This window comes from Larimichthys crocea, chromosome XIII, assembly GCF_000972845.2.
Source record: "Larimichthys crocea isolate SSNF chromosome XIII, L_crocea_2.0, whole genome shotgun sequence".
Taxonomy (NCBI): Eukaryota; Metazoa; Chordata; class Actinopteri; family Sciaenidae; genus Larimichthys; species Larimichthys crocea.
Window position 1 is genome coordinate 116,226 of NC_040023.1, and position 27,193 is coordinate 143,418.

At 39.3% G+C, this 27,193-nt stretch overlaps 1 protein-coding gene across 5 annotated transcripts; it reads right to left on the reverse strand.

The window, feature by feature from the left end:
* Positions 1 to 148: 148 nt before the first annotated feature.
* On the reverse strand, positions 149 to 26,972 carry LOC104927563 (myocyte-specific enhancer factor 2D homolog). 5 transcript variants are annotated; one of them, XM_019254829.2, is made up of 13 exons: positions 26,758 to 26,972; positions 19,284 to 19,665; positions 16,236 to 16,439; positions 15,046 to 15,183; positions 12,825 to 13,041; positions 11,936 to 11,992; positions 10,981 to 11,162; positions 9,830 to 9,859; positions 7,491 to 7,620; positions 7,176 to 7,371; positions 5,793 to 5,861; positions 4,867 to 4,917; positions 149 to 4,376 (listed from the first exon to the last, which is right to left on the reverse strand). In XM_019254829.2, the coding sequence occupies exons 2-13, from the start codon at positions 19,335 to 19,337 to the stop codon at positions 3,917 to 3,919; spliced, it is 1,788 nt and encodes a 595-aa protein (XP_019110374.1). In that variant the 5' UTR covers positions 19,338 to 19,665; positions 26,758 to 26,972; the 3' UTR covers positions 149 to 3,916. The 5 variants fall into 5 exon arrangements, with proteins under 5 accessions (XP_019110374.1, XP_010739973.2, XP_019110375.1 ...); XM_010741671.3 differs by lacking the exon at positions 9,830 to 9,859 and having other exon boundaries at positions 26,758 to 26,971; XM_019254830.2 differs by lacking the exon at positions 4,867 to 4,917 and having other exon boundaries at positions 26,758 to 26,971.
* Between the last annotated feature and the right edge of the window lie 221 nt (positions 26,973 to 27,193).

A 27,193-nucleotide genomic window follows, 5' to 3' on the forward strand; every position in this document is an offset into this window, starting at 1 on the left:
ACGAAGAGAAAAAACACAAACACTAATGCACCTCTGAAATTACCTCAATTACATTTTCCATTTTACTTAAACCAGATGTTCCTGATTGAACTTTAGTCTTTATGAATTCTCTTTGAAGCAGAATAAACAGTCAGTAACCAGACTCCAGTTCATTTCACTCAGTTTGTCTATTTAATATATAAAATACGGTAAAACATACGCAAAAAGGGTAAGGTCTCAAGGGACTTGGATACTTTGGTACAACAAACACTTTTTTGTAAAAGCGGTATAGAATTTCAATAACATATCAGTGCATACTTTGTATATGAAAATATACACATTGTATATCATTCTCAAAAAAAACAACAAAAAGAAATATTTTCTTTACAATAAACCCAAAGCAGACTAGCTCAACACAATATATTAGCTATAAATTTCATCTTTAGTATTTCATATGCTACATTATTCTGAGTTGTTTTAAAACTCATTTGTGATGCATGTCCTTTATCATTACTGTACGTAACATAAGTTTTGTTGTTACCTGTATCCCATGCATTTACATTTCTCAAATTTCATGAATTACTAATTTCAGTTGTTTCCTGTTTTTATAAATATATTCTATATCTTAATTAAAATTGCAGCATTTAACTGGTATTTCCTTCATTGTATTTGCTAATACCACAATAACTCATCGTGCAATTTTCAGCAAGTTGTTTAAAAAAAGGAAACCAGTACTATATGTTTATGATAAGGAAGAGAAAATAAGAGAGAGAAAATAAAAACAGTTGCCTACCCTACACAAAATAGCAATAAAATAAAAGCTCCATAATAATATCATCATAATAATAGACAATGGAACTGTCACCAGCACAAATTAATCCAAAAATAGTGAGCTCCTAAAAAACATTGTACACAACAAGTAACAGGGGTGCAGGTTTTCATTTCTCATATAGATTGTCTCGTGACTACACTGCTAGATTGGACAGAGAACCTTTTTGTACACATACAAACCCGCGCGAAGGCGCGATGTTGAAGCCAATCGGTGTGGTGTCACATTTCCGTCAACCATCAGCACCCACAAACGCAAAGCGTCTCAAGGGAAATTAGTTCTTTCTTAAAAAATGGAAATGACTGCATGGAACAAATAGTTAACTGTCTGAAGGCTGATACCGCTCATCAGATGCATCTTTTAAAGGAAAAGTTCAATATTTTGGAAAAAAACACTTGACTTTCTTTACAACTGCAGGACCAAAATGCTAATTATTTCATTTTCTTTTGCTGATTTGCTGAAAATTTAATTCAAATTTAGATGGAAAATTGCTTTCTGACTCCATTTTGGCTCCAGAGGTGTTTATAGCTAGCTGTTTACCCTGCTACTTGCTAAGCTAACCAGCCACTGGCTGTCCAAATTTACCTCCCAAACATAAGCATCAATCTCATAAGTATCTCTCTGTAAGAAAGTGAATTTCCAAAAATGTAGAACTGTTCCTTTAACAATTTCCGAGGCAAATCTTCTCCAACTTGACTTTATTGAGTGTTGGATGTTAAATTATTTACCAGAGATGATTGACAGAAGAAAACAGCACTGAAATTAGATTAGCTGAGTGAGAACCTATCCACCACACTGTGGAGGGAGGGACGGAAAGAAAGAAAGAAAAACACCTGATCGTGGAAAACATCAACACCAACACTGGCGTGAAAACCTCGCACAGTGCGGGGATGTTTTTTTCCGGACACAAACCCACAGTGTGTGTCGAACGCTGGTTTCGCACTCCACTGTGGGCGGTGACTAATTGTCCCAGTCATAAAAGCAGTCGTGTCCACTTCCTCCACTTCACCTACGCTGACTTTAAAGTGTAGGATTATTTAAGCAGATAATAAACAGTCAACAACACCAGTCTGCACTGTGAGCATCGTCTCAAGGAAAGAAAAAAAAAAAATGAAGGTCAAGCAATCAGAAACTTTCTATTTGTAGGCTATAAACAACCTGTGTACACACACTCATCCACAAACTTGAAATGGTTCAGACAAAAACTAATTTGTACTAGAAAACATACAATTAAACAACAAACACAGCACTTGGTAGCCAATTTCTTGACTTCATTTCAAAGTGAAAAAAGGCATAATCTGTGTCTGCGTGATGTGGAGACATGATTCTGTCAATCAAAATGTGCATCAAAGAAGTGTGTTATCGCTCAACTACACTACAGGTGAATGGCAGTGTCTTAATCAGTTCATGTTCAGGTGGTTATGGACAATTTTACTTTGATCGTGGGTTTTTTTTGTGTTTTTTTTTTTAAATGTGTGGTAGGAGAATATGATGACACCACAACCAAGCAGGCCTCTGTGAGTGAGGGACAAAGTGCACACACCATCAACACTAGCATAAAATAGGTTTACTGAAAGGAGTCCGATCCACCAGCACTACCTGGTGTGGTGTAACCCCTGCACCGTAGCTCGAAACATATCAAATTCACACTCATATATGCAAACAGATCCACTGAGAATCAACACATTGCTTGTTTTTAGGGATACCTAGCAAAGTCTATGCAAATATATTCATATGTACATACACGTCGTTGAAGCTGAAAAGCTATTTTACTTTGTCGCCAACTGAAGCGGTAGAAATATAGAAAATGTCTTTTTTCCTTTTCACTTTTTGAAACACGGCAAAGAGCTAAAGGAGAGCTAGAGAGAGCTAAAGAGGACATCAAAGCTTTTGTATAAGGAGTGATTTTTATACAAAGTCAGAATTCCTAGTTCTGGACAACTAACAGACCTTCAAAACAGATTTTATTTTAAATACCAACAGATAAAGAACACTTGGACTAAAAGAACCAAATACTTCCCTACCCAAAAAGGCTCAAAAACTCATACTATGCATTTAACTGGATGGCATCTACTCCTGGTTAATAAGCTGAGTGACTGGCTGGATTTCTGGTGCGACAATTTCCATCCAAGTTCCAGAGGAGATGAGGTGAGGCGGGACGGGAGGAACACCCAGTCTGAGGAGAGGGAGACGGCGAATTCAAAGCCTGAAAAGCGTCGACAGAGTTTCTATAGTTCTTGTTAATTTTCCGTGACAGTGCGAGTGATAATTCGTCAGTGTCCCTGCACCGTGTGCGAGAGGCATTTGGCATTTTTCTGATGTTGAAGAGGTTGATATTGGCACTCTGGCAAGGTCCTCGACTCCTCAGCCACAGAGTGCCACCTGAGGGCTGTTTAGGCTGAGGCTGGTAAAGGTGGCAGCGGAAAGAACCAATCGTTTGAGTCTGTTCGCTCAGTGCCAGAGAGATGCTCAGTCCTCAAACTCGTCCAGATTTCAGTTATATCCAAAAGTGCAGTTTGGAGGTGACTTATGGAAGAATGGACAGCACACAATCCAAGCCATGTTGGATTTCAAAGAGCAGGAAGTGGTGAGTCACATGACAGAAGTCCCATAATGTTGACAAGCAATCACATCGTGAACAATGTAGCCGAGCTCAATGTAAATACATGAAGGTTATGCAGAAACCACGTGAAAGAGAAGTTTTTATGGTTTCGTCAGATTGCAAAAAGGTTCAATACCTCATTTCTAATAAAAGAAATTACTATACTGGAGTCCATTCAAGCAAGAAGGCTTTAAAAATCTACTGTCCCTTTATATTCAAGGGCCTACCAGGGACAAAAACCCAGCTGAGCACTAAACCATCCTCTCCTCACTCAGAGCGTGACCCCAAAGGGTTTTTATTTTTTATGTTTTTCTTGGCAAAGCCTCATAAGTCTGGGTGACGCAGCTGAGTTGTATAATTTTGAACAGAGGCAGATGTGTGATGATAGTGTCACATGGCAGTGGGGTCGGGGCAGTGGGGGTTTTAAGGATGAGTGTGGGGGTGTGTTGTAGGTGTTTACGTGTCACCGAAACATTGCTGTGGGTGCAGAGTAGTCGCAGGCGACTCTATGTGACCCAGGCGTCCAATCTCATGCGTTTGATGTTTCCTCCCTCCTGCTCTGGTTCGTTCGACGCCCTGAGGAGCTCGGCTGAGGGGCTGAAGTCGGGCGGCACGGACCGTCCGCCGGGACCTGCGCTTCCTGTAGTGCCGCCGCCGCCTCCTCCACCACCGCCGCCAGCTGTGCCAGTGTCATCACGATCGCTGCCTTCAAAGGAGCTGGCGTTGCTGCTTACGCTGTCGGCAGGTGAGCGGCCGGTCGGCGGCTCCAAGCACAGCAGGGAACCGGGGTACTGTGGTGGCGCGGTCAGGATGGCTCCTCCAGAGGTTGAGGACGGCGTGGTAGAAGATGGAGGAGGACAAGGGGTGCTGCGATCCCGGCCGGGCGAGACGGGCTCCGACTTGATGCTCACGCTGGAGTTTGTGTTGACGGTCAGCATGGCGCCTTGAGGTATATGGGTCACAGGCCTGAGAACAGGGTCAGGGAGGACAGAGAGAGGAAGACGATGGAAGATAAGGGACAGAACAAAGAGGAAAGGCGAGAGAAAAACATACAAATGATTAGCTACTTGACAAAGGCGCATGAGAAACTGGCGTCAAGACAAAACCAACATTACAAGGCACAGCACCAACAAGGAAAAGCCACACTCGATTATTCAATAAACCAATCAATTCTGAGCCTGGAAAGCAGAAGTAACACCCCCACTGCTCCCAAAAGATCAACACAACAGCCCAGGAAGCATGAAATGATTGGTGGGACAGGGTGTTTGGCAGTGAGGCAGCTATGATGTGATGAAACTACAGATGACAAACAGAAAATAATCTCGGGTTAGAGAACATGGTGGAAACCGGAACTACGTCTCTTTCCTGTTTGACTGCAGACAGCACCAGACATGCTTAAGGGGGAGCCAGCCAAAAGCGCACAGACACACAGGAAAAAGGAAGTGTGATACAGTACCGGCCCAACCACTCATCTCTACCCAAGAGCAGGTTGGACGGAGAGCCAACACTGTGGGGAGAAAACAAAATGTTGGAGCCCAAACCAAAGGGAAGAGGTGGATTAGAAGGCATGTGTGGAGTAAAGTGTGAAACATTATTGCGAGCAAAGGTTTCTTCAACAACAGCAATAATGTTAATAATGTCGCAGCATCAGAAACAAAGACCCTGATCTGCTGAATTTTTTCCAAGCACACAGAAAAATCCAGACAACTTGTTTTCCAACCTACAAACACAGAGCCTTTACATTAGAGTAAGTGTGTTGCCTGAAGGTTAAAAACAACACAAACAACAGAAATGTGTATCAAGAGAAGAAAGAAAATATTGAAGCTTTCATAGTTTACACTGCACTGTTTCACATTTATTTTCATGTTTGTGCTTTTTCTATGCATTTCATGCTTTTACTCTTGCATGCATTTGGTCCCTAGGGGACAGCGTATTTGAGGGGCTGCAGTATAAAACTATCTTTTTGATTTTTCAAAGCTCAGACTTACAATTATTTGTCAAATGCACATAAGTAGAAAAAAGGCAAAGTTCCTAAATCTGACTAAAGTACTTGTTAGTAAAAAATTGTCCATGTACATGTAGGTAAATATACTTTAATAAGCAAAGTTCATGTCCATGCTCTATTAACTTTACTCAAACTAACCCACTGTAATTGAATCTAAGTCAGTTATCTTAAAGTCTGAAGGTTTATTGAAATCTTCAGCAAAATGAATAACCTTCATATTCACTTCAATAACAATTTAAAAAGTTTCTTGTTAAGTCCAGTTCTCTGTAAAATGAATGTACTTCATGTAGTTTTACCCTTCAGATGTAAAGTGGACTACAAACCCCCCCTAGAGACAAGGTCATGACATTTCACACACACTAGTAGTGGCTGTTCACCTCAGATTGGCAGCCAGACTGGACACCTGGCTAGACAGCTCGCTGCTCTGTTTGTCCACGCCCCACATGCTGTGGACAAGAGGAGAGAACACACTTCAAAGATCTGGTGTTCATGCTACCAAAAAAAGCCAACCCGAACACTGTAGCGCTTGGCTCCTGTCACACTACAAGAGTCGTCTGATCTAACACAGAGGCGTCTATGTTCTTCTTTAAGTTTTATATCAGGGAGAAGAGAGTGAAAAATATTTGCCAATGGTGTTTCCAAATTAGTCAACTTTAATGTGAATTTCCTCAAATCATGTTGCGTTTACTGGATACTTGTGAAGCAATTTGTCTTTGCGTCTCATTTCTCAGAAATCTCCACAGACTTTACCAGCACAGCAAGTTACGTTAAAATGAAGTGAAATTATTCACCACTGGCAGAGCCCTTCACTTCTTCAAAGAAAAGACTGAATATCATGAATGTCTATGAAGGCCTGAACAAACTGAGACGGCAACAAGGTCAACACAGAAGTGTGATTACATTTCTACCCAGTATTAGAGTCCTTCACATTGTTTATTAAGTATTTTTGAAGAGTATCTGAGTGACCTGATTCTGCTCACATTGGTGCATTTTGTTTGCCAGATGTTTCCCCTGCTGAGTGCGTTTGTGAATTTAGCTACTGAAAGAGGCACGACTGCCAGCACAGAGCACAGTACAATAAAATAAACTGATAATAAAGTTTATTTTATTATCTCTGAATTGAAGATGATTCTTTCACAGGGAAATAACGGAGATAAGTTCCTAATTTCTAATTAAAAATTGCTGATTATCAATGCACAAATACTCATCTGTTACACAACTTGTATATTTTAGTAAAGGCTCCTTCTATTCCATATTTATTAGTAAATAATGGGTTAACTATTGATTAATACATAATTTCGATCTGAATAAGCTTTTAATAAGATCCACTTTTGAATTGTCTCTTGCTGAGTTTCCTCACTAATAAACCATCAGTTCTACTCAGGTTATTGATTAAAGACAGTGAATTTGTTTCCTCCCTCCAAACGCTGCACGACGTTCATCTACTCCAGAAAACCTGAATACCAGATATTCAGACTGATGTTATGAAGAGATGGTGAGATGCTGGTGAGAGACCAATTCACTAAGAAGGAATGTGAATTGCTTGCATATAAGGTCATGGTATGGATATCATGCAAGCTGACTGGGAGGGTCAGTAGTAAAGTATTTCAGAATTCAGATCAGTAGACTGCTTTTACCAGACATATATGAGTCACCGCCGCCGCCATCATGATCATCGCTGACGCTCGATGTGAGTGATGGGGGAACTTTTTGGATTTTCAAAAAAGACGCAGCGCTGAGAAAATGAAGAACAGACTTACACCAAGTTGCTGAGTGACGCAAGATTAATTTGTTGTTGCTGTTGTTGTTGCTGTGCTTGCTGTTGTTGTTGCTGTTGCTGGGGTTGCTGAGAAACAGCCTGCTGCTGTTGCCATGTGGACACACTGGTTGGCAACAAGCCACCAGGTGATGCCAGAGCGTGTAAAGCAGTGATGTCCGCGCTGGTCAGCTGGTACTCTGAGAGAGGACAAAGGATAAAAGTCACAACCTTCACCGACGTATTCCCTGAGATATGTTTTGAATTCTGTTATGCGGTTAAGATATTTTTGCTCCCAGAACTTTTGTGTTCGGCTAACCTGTGTTGTACGCTGTGGGCATGGCGGAGAAGGGCAGCCCCTGTGCAAGGAGGCTCGGCGTGGCCACAGATACCACCGGTGTGGTGAGAGTTTGAGCCACCTGAGCTCCTGCTGCGAGCCGCTGCGCGTTCTGCCAGAAGAGGACACAGACATGTTAGTCACAGCAGAAACAAGGAACCAACTCTCACAGGTGGCCTCAAGCCCACATGACTTATTTCAATAATGTAAATTCTGACATGCTGGGAATGACAATGTGCTTATGGTTGGATTCAGAATGATGTACTGAGACTAGTAAATCTCAAAGTCAAGTGGATTTACTATCAAGAGGTTCTTGATGACATGCATCAAAAACAGTTTGCTTGTTTGGAAGGTGCCATAAACAGACGGATTACATTAAAGGCAATTTATTCAACGTCAGATAGACTTATGTTGGAAGGTGGTGTCTTGTTTTAAAGTAGTTTTTCCAGGAAATGTATGACTATGACACAGCAACAGTGGAATATTGCAGTTCACAGTCAACACCTCAACACTAAGGCCACCATGTTGCACTGTGGCTTTATTTCGTAAGACTTTTACTTCAGCTCTAATACAACTACATGCTGGATTTTATATATTTTATACACTATTTTTTTGTTTCGGAATAATCTTACACAGCCTCTAACTGTAGAGTCGGCTACATGGTTTAAAACAAACACTGGAAGTGTAGTGATTACTGTACATCTTGTTTGACTGAATGTGCAGCTCATCTCATGTTTCTCCAGTGGATGTCACTAAAGGTCTTAAAGTATGTGCGGCAACACCATTTTTATGTTTCAATCATTCATTTTTAGAGAAGGCTAACAGGGTGCAAACAGGCTGCATTACTCAGTGTTTGCACATTAAGTCTGACGTTTAGATGATGAAATATTCAGTGTTTCTCCAACACAGGTGCAGCAGACATGCTGCTTGATCTGTGAAAGCACTACCACAAGGTTTTATTATTATGTACCTGCGCTGAAAGACACAAATCTCTGAAGTAACACAACACTCTGGAGTCTGGTTCGGCTGAATTATAACACAGATAAAAGCAAATTGACGTCCTTTGTAAGAGAGAAAAATATATAAAAATGTCTGCATAGAAAAAGCCAAAGATGCAATAATACTGGTCTGGAATTAATCTTCTGAATTGTGAGACCTTGTGAATGCAGATCATCCTGAGAGGAAACATTCGGCCAGAGTTATGACTGTAACATTGAATTTACGGAGAGAGAGAGAGGAGATAGACCGGAGAGAAGGGCCAGATTCAATTAACTGCCTTTGTGAAGAAGTGAGGAGGGGCGGCAGGGTGAGAGTGATGAAAATGAATCACTACCCTCTGGAAAATTAGATTCTTGCCCATCATCTTTGAATGGAATTATAAAAAGGGGAGACTGACAATCAGCACCAGCAGCAGCCGTCCTCCTCTCTATAGAGTAAAGTTCAAATAAAAATGGGATTTTACAGGATAACAAGCTTATTTCTATGTTTACAATTTTATATTTTTTATTCAAAATTATATTTCAGCATCATCTGTGGGGCTGTGTCTATTATTTCTGCCATTAATTGAGCCATTATTTTAGCAATAATTGATCCATTGTTTAGTCTGTAAAATGTCAAAAAAAAGCCTGTTACAATCTCCCAGAGGCCAAGATGACACATTTCAATTGCTATTTTGTCCAACCAACAGTCCAAAATCCAATGATATTTAGTTTATAGTTGATAAGTTCTCTTGATCTAGTCAAATTCATTGTTTGGTTCTAAAATATTAAAAAGGAACACAACGCTGAAATATCTGAATTATATCAAGTTTTTGTTGCAAATGTTACATATAAAAGGAAAACATTTGAGTGAAATGCCTTTAATGTAATGCCAGTTAGTTTTTATTCATGTCTAGTTGATCACTTTGGTGGAGGGTGAAAATGAGAGCCGGTGTGAGTGTCAGTGAACGGGAACATGCTCCGCCACACTTCGCACTACAATGCCAAGTGAAACGACACCCATGCTTTAAGTGACATCATACGATGAAGTAAATGGGCCTGGTTCAAAAACTGATCACTCAAAGACAGTTCTGCTAAAGCACTGTGCACTGAGGTCTTTCTACATTATCACTCAGAAGGATCATGATCCTATAATGCCGGAACAAAAACAACCATGAGTCCTGAACCACATGCAGTCAGGTGGGAAACACAAGCTGAATCCCAAAATGTCAGTGGAGCAAGACCAAAACAATGACGCTCGTACAGTATCGGAACCATGCTAATAATGTGCGGACAGCCGATAGCCATCGACTCATGCCAGTGACTGACGTGGGGGGGAATCACCTCGTTTACCAATTCCAGCTCATCCTCTGTCTGCAAAGGGTGGTAACAGAGAGAGTTACAACTCTGATTCATGTTTGTAATTGAAAATAAATACATGAACAAACTTACCTATGAAATTAATCAATGTAGGCTAACTGCATGATGAAGTAGTGAACAAAATCATCAAACCACTAGGTCCATTTAGTAGCTGTTCTAGAGCTTTTGATCATATCACCACCATGACTAGGCTCTACAGCTAGCAGGCACACAACATTAGCATTTATTTGGACTCGTGTTTTGGTCTCCACCAGCTCCTGAGGGAAATATCTGGCTTTTTAGCAGCTACATGCTTCACAACGCTCAACTCAACTGAGAGATGCTAATGCTCCATAGAGCTGGGAGGAACTGCAGATGATTCTCTATAGGTGCTTTCAGATACAAGTAGTCACATGGCCACATTCCATATGCCGAGGTGGACTGTGTGATATGATCAAAAGCTCCGAAACAGCTACTAAATGGACCTTTTGGAGATTTTCATGGTTTCCAAGGTCAAGACTGACCTTTCAGCCTCAAAGGAAATGTTTTCATGACCTGTTGGTGGTTAGCATAAGCTGTCAAACATGGCTATAGGCTAACGTGGGTGCATGTTTATTTAAAAAGGTTCAGAGGAATCTCATCAGAATGTCAGTGGGAGGTGGCTGATTCATCCAACACTTACTGACTTTGCCAGAGTAAATAATGAGATGTTGAACACAGAGTGGAGAAATCACATTTCTGCTCACAGGTATTTACTAAGATCACAAAAATGATGGAAACGGTGTCTGACAGACTGTTTAACTTCATCCTTATCTTTTTCTTTTTTTTTTTTTTTAAATCAAATTCTTGGATTTCATTTGATACATTAATAGAAATTTATGATGTTTGTGTTTGCTTTTTGATCTCAGTCATTGGCCAGTGAAGACAGGCTTCTCTGAGATGAAAACGATTTATATCTTCATGTTCCTGAACAAATCTTCTCGTCTTGTCTTGGTTTTGTTGTTTGAAAGATCCTGACTTTTTACCATCCCAAGAACCCAAGTGTGTTCACAGAGCACACAGTGTAGTTTTTTCATTGCATAAGGTTAAAAACTAAAAGAACCCAGACAACACAAGTTCAGCTTGTCTAAGCTCACCATCTGCATGAGGCTCTTTCCACCCTGTGAGGTGATGACTCGGAGGTCTGGCTTGCGGCTGTTGACCATCTGGGGGCTGGGAGGTGGGGGTGGAGACTTGGCCGGAACTACTTTCCCAAGACTGTTGCCGTTGGAAACGGTGAGGAGGCCTGGGGAGGCCCTTGCACTGGTGTATCCATTAGCTGCGGGGTTGATAGAGGTGCGAATGGACAGAAATCAATAGGAAAATCAAACAGGTGAATGCAGACAGCAGGGTGCAGACATCGTGTGGGGACTCGAAGTCGTGTTCAAATAATCCTCCAAAGCTTTCTTTGTCAAACCACTATTCTATTCTGAGATGCTCCAATTAAAAGTCATGTCAATGTCAACAGAATAAAGCTCTTGACGTCACGTCATCCAGAGGAAAAATCTAATTTTAGCGATTTAAAAAAAAAGTTTTTTGTTTTTGTTTTGATGCTGGTGATTATTGGACATGATGTCAAGGCACATTTAGTACTTCTAATTAAAATCATATGCAGTGTCTTCAAAATGTCAACATTTCCTCAAATAATACACTTGAATTGAAGTTTTTGGATAATAACAATATTCACTAAACATCGTGAAAATTAAGTATACAAAATAATTTTCCTATGCAAACTTTTAAAAGAAAGAACTGAGGAAAAAAAATGGACCATAATATCGGAAAATATTAAAAGGTGATCTATAAAGCAGACTACATGTCCAAGGGGAGGTGCAGAGAATCCCATGCTTGTCTGTTAAGTTTACTGGCGGCATCCCCTGATCCCTTCAAGGCACAATCACAGATGGTAGAAAGGAGGAGAAGAGAGGAGGAACCTTGGAAAGGATTCAGGATAAATACAGACCATATACCAGGAGAACACTTGGCCATGAAAAAACAAACAAAAAAAACAAAACAAAACGAGCTCATGATCTGAACAAATAAAGGAGTACTCACGGACTGGACTTGGGCATCCTCCATTTGAATTATTCAGGTCGCCTCCAAGAAGAGCGCCTATTGAAAAAGGAGGAAAAAAAGAGAAAGGACGAGATTTAAGAACAAAAACGTTACCAGAAGCCTTTTTGGGGCATTTTCTGAAATGTAAATCAGAAAAATCTTGAATCATAATCCAAAAAAGAAACTAACCCCACACACTTAGTCATGTGTCTGGAGATGATTTGCATGTTGCAGATGGAAAACTATTTCTAGATTGCTATCAGATTTGTGACCTGACCAACAGAGATGCTTATACAGTATTTGGTTAAGTGGAAATGAAAGTGTCATCTTGAGTTTATCCAGATACTTGTAAATACATACAGTACAGACAGCTGAAATGACAAGTTTAATGGGGCTTAAGATATTATATGCCAAACTTAATGACTCTGGTTCTTCCATGTTTCAGTTTTGGTCGGCACAGCTACAAACTAATAATTTAAATGTGATACAAAAGTAAAACATTTCTGCAAGTTGGAGGCGGAGTGCAGCAAATGTCACACACTGCTAATTAGCTCAGTGCAGAGCAATGTGCACTACTCCCAAAGGAACTAAGCAGCTCTTTACATGCACTGATAAGGAACTACATGCATCATCAAATGCAGGTCTATGAAGGAATGCCAACTGATAACAATGGATACATTTTAAAGAACAAGTAATGTAGAAGTTGAATTTGTGTGTCACATTTTTTGAAGCTGCAGCCAAAATAACTAAAAAAATAATGATTTCTTTCTGTCACAAATATCTCAAACAAAAAGAAGAAGCTGCTCAGTGATTCACAGTTTCTGTTGGTATTTATTAGTCGACTGACGACTACAGTCTTGCCACGCTCAGCGGAAAATCTCTGGCTCACCTGCACTGGCTGGTCGCTGTGGTAACCCAGGAGACACCGTATTTCTCTGTAGAGCCGGTTGCTGTGGCGACAGGAGGTGGGTATCGGTGAGTGATGATGATGTTACATAGGAGGTAGTTACCAGTGCGTTGCCAGGGTTACTGAATTGCAGTGTGCTTTGATTGGACGACTGGACTGTGACTGGCATGGAGAACGTTTGGGGCGGAGCGGTCGACTGCTGCAAAGTGGGAAGAGAGAATTTCACTTTTAGTCTTCGTTGTACAACTACTACCTGCTGCTTCATCTCTACATACATTTCAAGACCAAAGTATGTGTATAGTTTTCATATACTTTCAAGGTTTTTTTTTTTAAAGTATTAGGCGTCCTGATGTCCTAATGGTTAAGACGCTTACCATATATCCCAATGTGCCCAGTTTGATTCTGGCTGGAAACCTTTGTTGTATTTCTCCCTATGTTTGCTGCCTGAATTCACTATTAAAGCACCTAAAAACATCTCAAAAAAGCCAAAAGATAATCTTTTTTTAAAAACTGTATGCGAGTACTTCCCTTTTTGTCTTTTTTTTTTTATTAAGCTATGGAATATATATTGATAAGTAAGATGTTGAAAATGATGATGCAGAGTCACAGAATGAAATGATGCAAAGCACAACTTGGAGGTTATTATCCCGCATATACCACGGCCAGCTGCCTGCAAAATGGCATATGCGATCAAATGAAAAATAACAGTAAATTATTTACTTATGTAAATCATTTCGGTATTGCTTTTTTTTGAGCGAGAATTTAATCAGGATTGTTTTATGTAGAAGCAAAGATATTATTGGATGTAGGGGTTATTACAGCTTGATACAACTCAAGCTTGTGTTTTCTTGCTCCTAAAGGCTGCATTTACTGACAGTTCCCAACTGCTGCATATTTTTGAGGCTGACACCAAGCTAAAAAAAAAAAATTAATTATTCCAACTGGTTGCCATTTGGTTTTTGAGAGCAAAGAGTGAAATCATCCCTAAAGTCATTTGATTTAGATTCTGTCTATTTGTTAACCTAAATGAACTAAAATCAGCATCAAGCTCAGCTGACTTCACAAGTAGTCCAACCCAGTCGACTGCGTGCGACACTGTGGAAAGTGAGTCTAGCTCCCTGGGGATCTACGTAAACCCTGTATCTTCCCTTGCTGTTGGCAATCAAGGCATTCAGTACATGTTGTAGCTTTTCACAGCTGATGGCTTAGTGGTAATTAAATCCTGTGAAGCGGGCAACAAAACATTTTACCAATACTACATGCGTTTTTTTTACCCTAATGAAGGCAAGATAGACAAAACACATTGCTGAATGATGAATGTTTAAAAAAACTCTACATGTTTTTTTAATAATATAACATATAAACATAGGACATGAACATTTCTGGTAAGGATGCCTGAAATTTATTTCGTAAAGAATTAGAAGATTTAAATAAAATGAGCATATCATTTTACAGTTAAACATTAAATAGACTTGCCAGTTTTCTCTGGTAGACTAAAGCTCAACTGAACTAAAATATGACCCCAACATATTTTTGCCATTTCTGTAGTGAAATTTTGTGCTGGTTATTTGCACACATATATGAAATGTGTAGGTAAGAACCAACCAACCAATACATGTATATCTGTGAAAAGCTAAAACTGTTCTAAAAAAACAACAACACTGGGGCAGTTGGATTTAAGTGAGAGATACATCTGAGTGTCATCGGCGTATAGTTGTAAAAATATAACCAAAGAAATAGCAGTTGTGAGGTTTTCAGGACTGAAAACTGAAAAATGCACACAGGGTCTAACACAGTGTGTAGTCTAAATAGGAAAAAAGGCTGATCTGTGCTATGATGTGTGAAGAGTATAAGTTAAGTGGGAGTGACTTTAAAATATAATGCAGTCTCCTTAATGGTTTAAAGTCTACTTTAATAACTACTTTTGCCAAACTAACTTTTCATACATCTGTTGTCTCCTATAATGATCTGAAGTTTTTAGTGTTCCGCAAAGGACCCAGTGAAAAAAAAAGTGTGACACAACCACTTAGAGGAACTTCACACCAGTAGCTGTTTCCTGTAGCCTTTTCGAGCCAAAGACAGGATAATAACAGACAAATGTTTTTAATCAACAAGTCTGCAGGCGAGAAGCAGAACAGGCACTAATTACAAATACTCTATAAAATTTATGCATGTTAGCCATTTAAGTGCACGTTAGACTTACTCCATAGCGCTTGAAGAGAACATCCAGATCCTCTGTGGTCTTACGGTACTTGTCATCATTTAGGGGACTTTGGTCAATGGAGTCTTCCCCGTCTGGCTCTGGACTGTCACATCCGTTGAAGCCTTTCTTTCTCAAAGTCTGTGACAGTAAAAAAGAAATGAAATTAGTTACTCTAGTTACTTGAAACCAGGGTTTTGCGTCCAATCCCTATGCGAGTCCTTTAATATTGGCTTTAATTATAGACGTGATATTAGAGGAAGTTTAACTAGAAGAATGCAACTCATGAAAACTGACATTAAACAGAGAAGAAATTTCACTCTGTTGGGAGATGTTGTGACTACAAAAGAACTTATGACTGAGTGATGTTACAGAGTGATGCTTTTTTTCCCCTCTCAAACAATCTTTGGCTCAGTACAGACACTGGCTAGCAGTGCCAAGCATTCAAACCAGATGATGGACAAAGTTTCATTTTGGCTTGTCATCATGTTACTCAGGAAATTAACTATAACTGATGCAGAGACGTTTGGCAATTTAACCACTAAAAGCAACAAAAGCCATTTACGACATGTTGTTCACTGATCTTTGCTAATTAGAAAGAGAGAAATCACAGACTTGTTACCAGTGGAGCTTATCAAATTTTGTCAACCCGAGAAAATCAAACTGTTTTTCAATTTTCAGACACTTAATTTTTACTTTCACATGAAGTGAAATATTCTCAGTGTGGAGGCCTGCAGTCATTAAGAGCAGTGAGGGGATTTCTGCTTCCTCTTAGCACATTTTAACGCTATCTGTTAAAATGTGTCAGGAGCAGCTCAAGAAATTTCTACTTGAAACTGCTACTGTATTATCTACAATAGACACAATATATACAGTAGAATATATCCATGTCAAAAACAAACTTTGTGGGATTCAGTCACTTATACAAAAGATGGAACAATTGTACCAAATTACATGGAAAACAGCTGTATGCTGCTTCAAATGTCAAAGGACACTTACACAGTACGTTACACACAAAGCCCTTACACAGTAACAAAGGCCAATAAAAAGGACTTTTAACCAGATAAGTTCCCAGAGTTCTACTTGATTTCCCTGTAATAACAAACGTGGGGTTTTCAGAGGACCTAAAACTGAAGCAAGAGTAACTGTCAAACTCACATGTACACAAAATGCTGCTGCTAAAACGGATTTACCTCAATAATGTCTGCATTGGTCCGGCTCTCGTGAGGCTCGTTGTACTCCGTGTATTTGAGCAGGACCTTGTCCATGTCAGTGCTGGCATACTGGAACAGCTTGTTCGCATGATTGAAGATGATCAGAGCAATCTCGCAGTCACACAACACACTCAGCTCGTAGGCTTTCTTCATCAAGCCAAACTTTCGCTTTGTGAATGTCACCTGAGTCGGGGAGAGGGAAACAGGGCAGAGGGTGGAAAGAAACAAAGAAGTAGGTGAGTGTTGGTTAAGTGGAGTTAAATAATGAGGGGGCTGTGGAGAAATGCTACATTCCCTTCATTAAAAACTCACCGAGGGTCAGAAATTCAGTATGTATTGTAGGTTTTTTCTGTGTAGAACATATTTCTTTATTACCTCACCAAAGACAGAGAGGTCTCGACTTGCAAATCAAATTGAAATTCACAATTTGGTAGAAGAAGTTGATGACCTATGAATAATATTCCAGGTGCCTAGTGATGGAGAAAATCTATGCAGTATTGCTGACACATTGTGTAACAGATCTAACAAAATAATAAACAACCAGCAACCAAAAGAGGCAGTGAAACACAGTGCAGTCTGTTTTCAGCATTTGTGTTTGTGGACATTTTATGACTCATAACTATTAGCACTAAAACGACATAACAAACATTGGCTTTAAAAGCATTAACTAGTCACTCTTCATTTTCTCAACATAATGCTAATGCAGTTATACAGTATGCATCACAAGGAAATTCTCTGAAGTGTGGTGTTAATAATAATAATAATAAAAATCAGACTAACAAGGACTGGTGACTAACTGATCCCCAGTGCTTCAGCCATCACTACATACAGTCCATAAAGAAAATGATGAATGAGAATATGATAAATTTAAGTTCCAAACGGCAGGTTTTTTCTCTGGTGTCCTATTGACCAACTGGTGAATGGTGAGGTGGGCAGTTAAAGTATGATTTAAACTGAATAACATTTGTATTCTTTGTCTTTGACAATTTAACTAATGATTCAACCATGTTCAATATTTACTGTACCAACAGTTCCAGGAATCGTTTGCAGAGTTTATGGTCAGAGCTGTGAGAAGATTAAATTAAAAATAAATAAATTCTTGGTTCACAAAAACAGATAAGATAAAAAATAAAAAAAATAAAAAAACTTAAATTAACATTTTTGTCTAACTACTCATTCAACCCTGCTGAGAAAACAAGACTTTGGTAAGGGAGGAAACCAAGAGCCAGATTGAAGGAGCTGTGTGGTCTGGATCTATCTGAAAGAACAACAAAATCAATGCAGCATTTTACAAATCTGGGCCACATGGCAGAGGGGCCAAAAGAAAGGCACTCATGGAAAAGACAAGACACATGACTGTGAATGAGCGTGCTTGAATATTGAAAACAAACGTGGGGGACTGAGAGGCAAAATATTCTGTGGTGTGATGAAACCATAATTGAACTTTTCAGCAGTGATACAAAGCACTTAGTTTGGCAGAACCGAGTGTGGCGGCAGCCTCATGCAGCGAGGAAACAACAAATTGAGCTGAAAAAGGCAAAAGGAGGACAGTCTGCTTCAGAGTACTTGAGACATTTCAGTGGAGCAAATTCGGATGAGAAATTAACACAAGCATGTAGACAAATAAACAACAGAGCGGCTTGAGACTGAGAAAAACAGTGTAGGACCAGAGCAAAGCCATGACTTCACTCTCTAACAAAACCTGTGAATGACTTCCAGACCATCGAAAATCTGCCTGCTGCCTCAGGCTGGTAGTGACAGATAACAAACAACAACACAAACCTCTGGACCCTCAGTAGACGTCAGTAAATTGCACATATTATTTATGATTTTAATATATTTACACTCACAATCACTGAACATAAAGACCACATTATTCAAATATATTTGAATAATATGTCTTACTTTTTTTATGCATGCCATTAATTCCTGCACTGTACTGCCACCTTTCAATTTCAATTTAAAAAATGTCTTTATAAAATGTAACATACAACAGTATCACATGTCTTATAATACTTTAAGACAGCTGGATTGCTGTTCACTTGGCACACTGCTTATATAAAACACAAAAAAGAAACACATTATTGCTGCATCTATCTTAATTGTAATGATGATTTAAACATATAGGATTGCGCAGATTATTTTACTTCTATGTCAGGAACACATATTATCTCTTTGATTAATCCATATTGCTGCATTGAGTTAATTCTTGTGAAAACTCCATCTGCTGTGGAAGATTGTGTGATCAGATAAAAAGTTCCAGAGCAGCCCCTCTGAGACATAAAAGTTTATTACAAATGATTAAACACATTCATTTTTTTAAGGATCTGAACAAAGTACAACATGTTCAGGAATTGCTCATTTCATGTTCACTTAATTTATGTCCATTTCGCTGTGTTTAATTTCACAATACTAACCTAGAGCAAGATGACAAACTCCTAAAAGTCAAAGAAAGTGCTGACAAGGGCTGAGGGGGAGACGCATGATGTAAACAATGTGATGTTTCATGTGCTTAGATTTCATGTTTTAGGATGAAAGAAAAAATCAGTTTGAAAAGAATGAAGAGAAAATTGGGCGAGACCCCAATAAAGGTCGTCAGGAGCAGTGAGCTACAGTATTGACGAATAAGAGATCCAGTAATTAAGGCTTTTATTTTGAAATGATGCCAATGTGGAAGACGAGTGAGCATCTACAAAATGTTTCTCACTTTGACTCTGACTTCAACTCTGTTACGTAATATTTAAGATGCACTACATGCATTTGTGGTTATTTAATGACACAAAAGATAATTTAGTCTAAAACTAAAAACATTTTGAATCTAAATCATAAGATGAAGAATATATAAAAAAGTTTTCACATCTGATCATTTAATACTAACGTTGTGCTGCTTTAATAATAATAATAATAATAATAATAATAATAATAATAATAATAATAATAGGACTAAATAAAAGCATTTGTTGGTTGCAGCTGATTCATAACCAGCCACCCAAAACAGAAACAGATGAAAACATGATTAAGACTCACCTGCTTGTTCCTTTCATCAGTGATCCGTTGAATCTGAATCTTTTTCCTACCCATGATGCTTTGCAGTTGTGGAGACAAAAAGTCGTAGTCAGTCAAGTAAAGATTTGCCTCTCAGAGGGTGAGAGAGGAGGTGCAGCCTACGACCTCTTACTTCAGCCCAAGAACAGTCAGACACAGTCATGCATCCGAGGATACACACACACACACATTTCTCTGGCCAGATGTGGCGACGCTGTCGACTCCTTTTAACTGACAGGCAGCGAGAGTGAAGAGATGTGCGGGGGTTCAGGAGCGGAGGTCCTCAGATCATTGCTTGTTCGACGGAGACAAAAGTGACAAACGTCCCTACAGCTGCTGTGGTGAGGAAGACGTCAGTCCTCTCCTGCATGAGACAGAGAGACGTACAGGTTACTCAAACATCCCTCACTGTTGTCACACAAACACCAAAACAAGAATAGACATGTGAGGGAAAGTAATCCATGAGCTCTGATGATGAGAATGACGCATTGTTAAATCAATAAATGATCATAATTGTGTCGTGTGAGAAAATGACATAGTAATCTATGCTGTTCAGTCAAATTGACTTAAGATCGACAAAGACAACAATGTCTTCTGAGTATGAGGGCAAGAGGGGCAGGGACAATCAAGATGTCAGTCCAGCTGACACTTTAAGTGCACTGCAGAGCCGTTCAAAGCATGACAACATTGCATGCAAGCGCAAAAAGATTTGGCTTTGTTAATTCAAGCTAAAACTAAATTAATTGAGTGATTAAATTAATACATTATTAGATGCTAAAAATAAAACTTGAACGTGTGAGTCATCAGAATGTACAAGAAAACAGTCAGCATGTTTTTCTGCACACGTGACGCCTCAGCCCCTTTAGGGCCGTTCAGTGACAGCGCTGGAACAATCGATGGCATTTTTCTTTGAAGGAAAATCAAAACGGCTCTGCATGAAGAAAAAAAAAAAGGATGCGAGTATCGAGACCTTGAAAAGTAAAAGTCAAGACTGCTCTACAAGTTTGTCTCTTAGTGTTTCACATCATATTTACACACACAAGAACATTTGAGAAATGGTGGGGTTGTGTGTGGGTATGATCCAGAAGCGGTATTGCGTCAGATGTGGCATATTAAAGACTATACCGGCTTCACACACATCTTTGGAAGCTGTACTGTAGGTTGGCGAGCCGTCTTTGTGTGCAGGCTCAATCGCCATGTCATATTCAATCTATTGGTCATACTCTGAAATCCTCCTTACTTCAGAGAATGATGAATATGAAATGAAAATAATGAACAAATGAAAAAAGCCTTGAGGACTCTGCCGCTTCTGCGTGAGCTACAGACAGATTAAAAGGAAATAGTCACTCTCTTGTCATTATGTCACACACTATCTGTGTTACTGGAGTGAAATGATATATCTTTCTAAAGTGATAATCCTGCAGGTTTGCTATAAATTATGAATTGAAAATCTTACAGATTCAACATGGTTGTATTTTTAATTTATCAATAGTGGCGTTAATAAATATTAACAGCAGTTAATCAAAGTGTCAGTGATTTATAATGACGTTCCTGTTACCAAGCAAAGTGAAAGCGGCTGAATGTAGAATTATGAAGTGCTTATTTATTCTTCATAATGAACTAACAGTAATACAAAGTTCATATCCTTCCCAAGGTGAGAGCTTTAAAAGCATCCGCAAATATGATTTAAGTTTACAGTCAGGCTGCACAGTTACTCAAATAATAATCACAACTTTAGCTTTGACGATTAATTAAACCCGGTCAGGTGTGATGCTGATGCTTTGAATTCAGCGTGGCTGCTGTGGTGCATTAAATCAAGTGCTCCCTGGAGCTAAAAGGAATGTTGATTTATTGCCAATCAAGTAGTCGATACAAAAAACAAAACAAAAAAAAAAAAAGGAACTGGCAAGTATTTAATAATTGATTAATCATTTCAGTCACTTGTATAGCAAAAATGCCAACACTGTTTCAACTTCTTCCTGTTTGTGCTTTTCTTTGCGATATGACTGTTAACTGAACATCTTTGGCTCTTGGACTGCTTACTGAAGATACCATCTTGAGCTCTGGGACATTATAATGGGCACGTTTGACATTTTCTTGTAGTTAGTTGCAGCTGTGTTCACATATGAACTGTCAGACCAATCTTTATAAATATTTAGTTTAGATAGTTTTATTTGATTAGCTTGACCTCATTGTTATGGATTTATTTCAGGTTTTTCTATGTGTATGGTTAATATTTCTATAATCAAATGAGAGGAATATGAACTGGTTTGAAGGAGAGAATCACACTTCTGGAAGTGAAAATGAGACAACGACTGCAAATGGATCCCAAAGGTAAAATTTCCCGCTTTTCTCGTTGCTGTAGTAAAATCTGGCAACAGAAAACACCTGAACAGAGCAGATTAAAGAATAACTGACATTTTCTAAGTAAGTCATTGTCCCTAAAACCCTGTCTCCTTCCTACACATAGGATCGGCCCTGTGGCAATTGTGTTAAGTTTTCCCTCTCTCCTTGACCCTCCATGTCCATGCTTTCCTGTGGGATTGTTGTTAGGCCAGACGGAAAAAATGAAAACGGCAGTGGAGTGCACATGGGGCCTCCACAAACCACATTTCAACACTTCACAGAGTGTCCAGCTTGAGAATTAATCACGAGCTGTAATAAAATCCAGCATATTAGGTTCAACTCTAAAAATCTCAGTGTCGTTTATCAGTGCCATGGATTGCGTCAACAGTTGCATATGCCAGTCATCTGTACCATTTAATCCAATACTTTTGACTCTTCTGTCTGCTCGCTAACTAGTTTTCACTATGGTTGCACCGTTTGGATATGCCGGATCGGTGTCGCCACCAATGCTGACCTTATTAAGTGAATTGGTTGTCAGCCATGAGATGACCAACCCCATATTCTTGTCAAAGTCATTATAAAAATTCTGTCTTTTCACTATCACTATTTATTCAGTCATACAGCAACAGCAGCCAAGGTTTTAGCACTACAGCAATCCTTGGCCTCATGTTACCATATATAAATGATTTGACTTCTGTTCAGTGAGGTATATCAGGTCATTTCAAGAAAGAAGGAGAGTACTGGTATCCAGCCGTTACTCTGTAGTTGTGTGAGCAGTCATTTGGTTCCTGTGAGGCCTATCGTAGCTGAAACGTCACTTTGACAATGAAGGCTGCAACTGCAGCTAAATTAACTGAGCTTCTCAAATGGCAGGTTTTGTTGCCTCTCTTTGTCATATATAACAGTAACCTGAATAACTTTGGGTTTTGGACTTTTTCAGGCCAAACAAGACATTTGAATCATCTTCTTTGACATTTCAAGGACCAAACCATTAATTTTAGTCTCTATTGTTTGCAAAAAAAAAAAAGGGACAAAAAAAAAGGTCCACCACAGTGTCACAGAGGCCAATGTCTTCAAAAATCCAAAGATATTCAATTTACAGTTATATAAAACAAAGTAAAGCTGTACATCCTCACTTTTGAGAAGGTGAAGCAAGAAACCTTTGGCATTTTTGCTTGATAAATGGCTTAAATAATTATCAAAATAGTTGCTGATACATTTTCTGCCAATCAACTAATTAGCTTAAATGAGCTACTTCAGAAATGTTTCTAGGTTCCTCCCTAGAAGTACTCACAGTAATCATAAAAGGACCAGTTTATAACATTAACATAACCATTTTAAAAATGTATGTTTGAGGTACCAAACGCAATTATGCTCCTAATGATGTCTATTATCAAACAACATTAAATACAGACGAAGTAATTAGTTTGGATAGCCTGCAAAACTAACACAACAGTCAGAGAATCAATCACCTATGATGGTTGGTGCTGTGCCTTACGTGTTCGCAGCGGCGCTCCACATCATCATAGATTATTCATTAGCATTAACTGCAAGACACAAACTCTAAACAATTAACACAACAAGACTCATAGAAATATCCCACAGCTAGAGTGGAAAATGATTAAAACTGCTCTTCCCTACCCACTGCACTAACTTTGCCACCGTCAAACTACAATATTATCTTTGATTATCCATGAATTGACCAGAACGGGGCTGCACTGCGAGGCTTCTGTCTAGCCTCCCTCTTCATGGCTGCCCTCTGCATGGCTGCCCCCTCATTACTGTAATTGACACATTCATCGCTCCTCTTCCCCCTTAAGGCGCTGATGGCTCAATTAGGAGCTGGCCGGAGGACTGATTGGACGCCAAAGATAATGAGGTCGCCGCTTGGCTAAAACTGAGCCCTGCGTCCAGCCAAACCGAGCTCGCTCTGTGACATACGGTGAGCCAGAGAGGCAGAAAAGACAGTCTGCGGGTCAATCTAAAGACACATCGGAAAACACTAGATAGAAGTGTATAATGGTGGAAAATGAATGACTTTTGGCTGGGCTAGGTCTGCCTCATTATCTTGAGAGGGCAGGCATTTGGTCACCCCAGTGAAAAGTGAGACGCGCACATGCTATTCAAATCATCCAAGTGATGGTTGTGCAACCCTTGAATATTCTTCTGATGAAGGAGAGCACAATCAAGCTCAGGGTAGGCATCTGTCTGTTTTGGAGTAGTGTAATTAGTGACTGTGACCTTTAGCGGATTATGCACTAGCCAATGAGATGTGCCAAAGCCCTGCGATAAATGGTCGGAGCCTCAAACGTGACTTGCAGTGGGGTTTGCCTATGCACAGCTCTCAGACAGGGGTTTAGGACAGTCTTAATGGCTCAATTTCCACTCCCTAATGAAGGGAACAGTGTTCATTTGCATTCATGTAGTCTTGAGGATTTTCATCAGCCTTATACTGGACAACAAACATGAACATGCAGTGATAAAAGATTGATATATTCATGTCGCCTACAAGTGTTATACCCTAGCAGAGCTGTAACTAGCTACTGTGTTCATTATCAATTAATATGCTGATTATTTTTTGCATCTTTTTGTTTATAACATGCCAGAAAATTGTAAAAAAAAAAAAAAAAAAAAAAAAGAAAGAAAGTGGCATCAACTAGGCTATTGTTTTTTTCTTCAAAGACCAAGAGTCCAATCCAAACATATTCTGATTGCTCTCACAGACAGGCAAATATAATATTATATTATTATTATAATATTTGTCACTTTGCGTTGAAACTTGACTGAGTTTGAAAAGTCTGAAAATTTTCAGTCAGTCAACTAATTGGATAAACTAAAAACAACTATTCACTTCAACTCTATCGCGCTATTCATTTCTAATGACGCTGACACTTCACAATGATTGGTTGTACCTTGAACTATTACCTGAACCATTACCCAACCAGTCAAGAATTTTAGAAGCGTGCAGTGCGGTATATTCATGGTAGTATAAACACTAATTTTGATGTTGCAGTTGTGTATTAAATCTCTACTTCATCATAAGCTCCTTGGGAGAGAGAAAAACATTAACATTACATCAAAGTATATGACAAACCAAATGAAAAACTTTACAACAATCACTGTCTGTCTGACTTTCTAGACATGCCTTATATATTTTAATATGTATTTTTATGTATTTTAAGTATTGGGATAAAAAGATGCTCCACTGTATATATACTATAAATGTTCATTTGTCAGATGTTTTGTGTGTTTCCTTTATGTTCATACTTCTTTGTCTAATTCAGTCATTTTAAATCAAATGCAAATGCAAAAGACTTTATTTAGAGCCAGTGTTTAGTTTTGTCTGCTCTGGGCTACTGTAGAAACATGACAGTTCAACATGGCAGACTCTGTGTTTATAAAGGGCTCATTCTAAGGTAACAAAAACATAACAATTCTTATTTTCAGGTGACTATACACCAATAAAAACATAATTATGAATATTAGGTTCATATTCTGTATACAACCCTCTAAAACCTTACACATTGGACCTTTAAGTGCAATATGCTGATTGCTATAAGATACATGTTTGCTGAATCATTAGTTGTTTGATTAGTTGTCTGTCTTGTTAGTCTTTATTTAACCTCAGAGACAAAAGTTCAAACTCCCATACCCCCTAAATGATGCTAATAATTCAAGACGTGAATGCTGTCTTAAAGAATTGTTGCTGTGGACTTTGAGAAACCCTCGGTTGGTTTAATTCTGTTCATCTTGGCAACCACTCCCAGCTTTGTCAGCTCAAAGTCCTACCCATAGGAACTACAAGTTTCCACAACGCTGTTATTTTAAGCATTTTAATAAAATACTTCTGTTGATATTAGCAAGTCTTTGGGGCAGCCAATATGTTGTGCTGCTCTGAGGAAAGTAGAGAAATAAGACTTGGGAATCTTTGCAATCCAAACAATAACGTGACATTTCGGGACATGGAAAACTAAGGATTCAGCACCAAATTCATAACACATATATTGCAATAAACAAGCTGGTGGAAATGTGTCATCTATGCTCTCAATCACTGAGTCTATATTACCCACAGATGTTGATATGAACCCATCTGCAGGGATGGCACACTGAGGCGTCACTCTGTCAAACTGGCCTACTTCTGGCCCAACAGCTTTGGTATGGGATGGCACAGAAAATCATGGCTCCTGACTTCTAGTGCACAGGCCAGCCATTAAAAACATACAGCCCCATGCTAAACCATAATCAGTGCTCAGACTGGGATTGCTATTCTGTTATATGAATGTGTGGTACAGTCAATAAGGCCAATGTAAATGCATCCTTTTGCCTGTCAGCATCACTGCTTGGCACTAATGTCGTTAGCATGAATGTTATTCATATTTTGTACAAAAATCTAAACTGCTCTCATCAAGTCAATACACAAAAGACACACTTAAACCAGTTCATAGAAATATTTTCATTTTTCTTGAGGCTCCAGGAAAAGAAAAAAAAAGCAGCTGGATGAACAGCTTTGAACAATGGCTCTCTTATATGTGTAGTTAAGACTGTTTTCATGAAACTACTGGTATGTGGAGTCCACATGAGGTTAAAACAACATTTTTTTGAACAATGTGGCAGCAGGACACATTGCTGTACCCTACAAACATTATGACAGATGGAGTCTGGAGACTGAGTAGGCCCACTGACGGCAGACAGGTACCCTACAGGATCTAATTTGACAGGTTGGGAGCTAAGACTGCTGTCAAAATCGTGTGTGCTGCGTTTACCAAACCAAGCAAGCCTCGTTTGGGACACAATAACCGGGGTTTGTTCACAGAGCAAAGGACGAGCCACTCTAAACAGGCCATTTCACAATTTTCAAGTTACGAGTCGACCGACAGCCATTACCTTCCTTACACTCTCCATATAACTCGGCTATGCGAGCTGAAGCACACACGCACTACTTTAAAATCACATTACGGACATTTTGTATTCAAATGAAGACTGTTCTTCTACGTAGCGTAAATCAGTACGTTGTTACTTATTACTTTGGTATATTTAAATAATAAAGCAAGCAGGTCTGCTCCTGTGCGAGGAAAAAAGACGCAGGAAGGAAATGTATCACTCCACTTACCCTGAAATATTGCTGATAAAAACCGAAAATAGGCCTGCCGCCACCGGCTCCAGAGCTGACCCGTCTTAATTAAGAAGCATTAATTAATTACACTGAAGCGACGTCTCTATTTACATGAATCCGCGGCATTTTATTCCATTTAATGTTGAAGTAACTATACTGTCCACCCAGGCGATACAGCGTACCCAGTGTACGATCAACGTCATTGACATTAGCCCGTGATTGACCCGTCGAAAATCCAATAAGAAGCTGACGTGCAAGCCTCTCGTCCAATCGGAGCGCAGTGTCGCCGAAGTGGGCGGGCCTGCGAGAGAGGACATGACGGAGGTGACGGCCATGTTCTGCAATAGTGTTTGTATCCCTCCGCTTCAGTATTTACCTTTTGCATGATTTTGCATGTGGGGAAAATGTCACTGTAGCCTCACTGTGCCCTGCC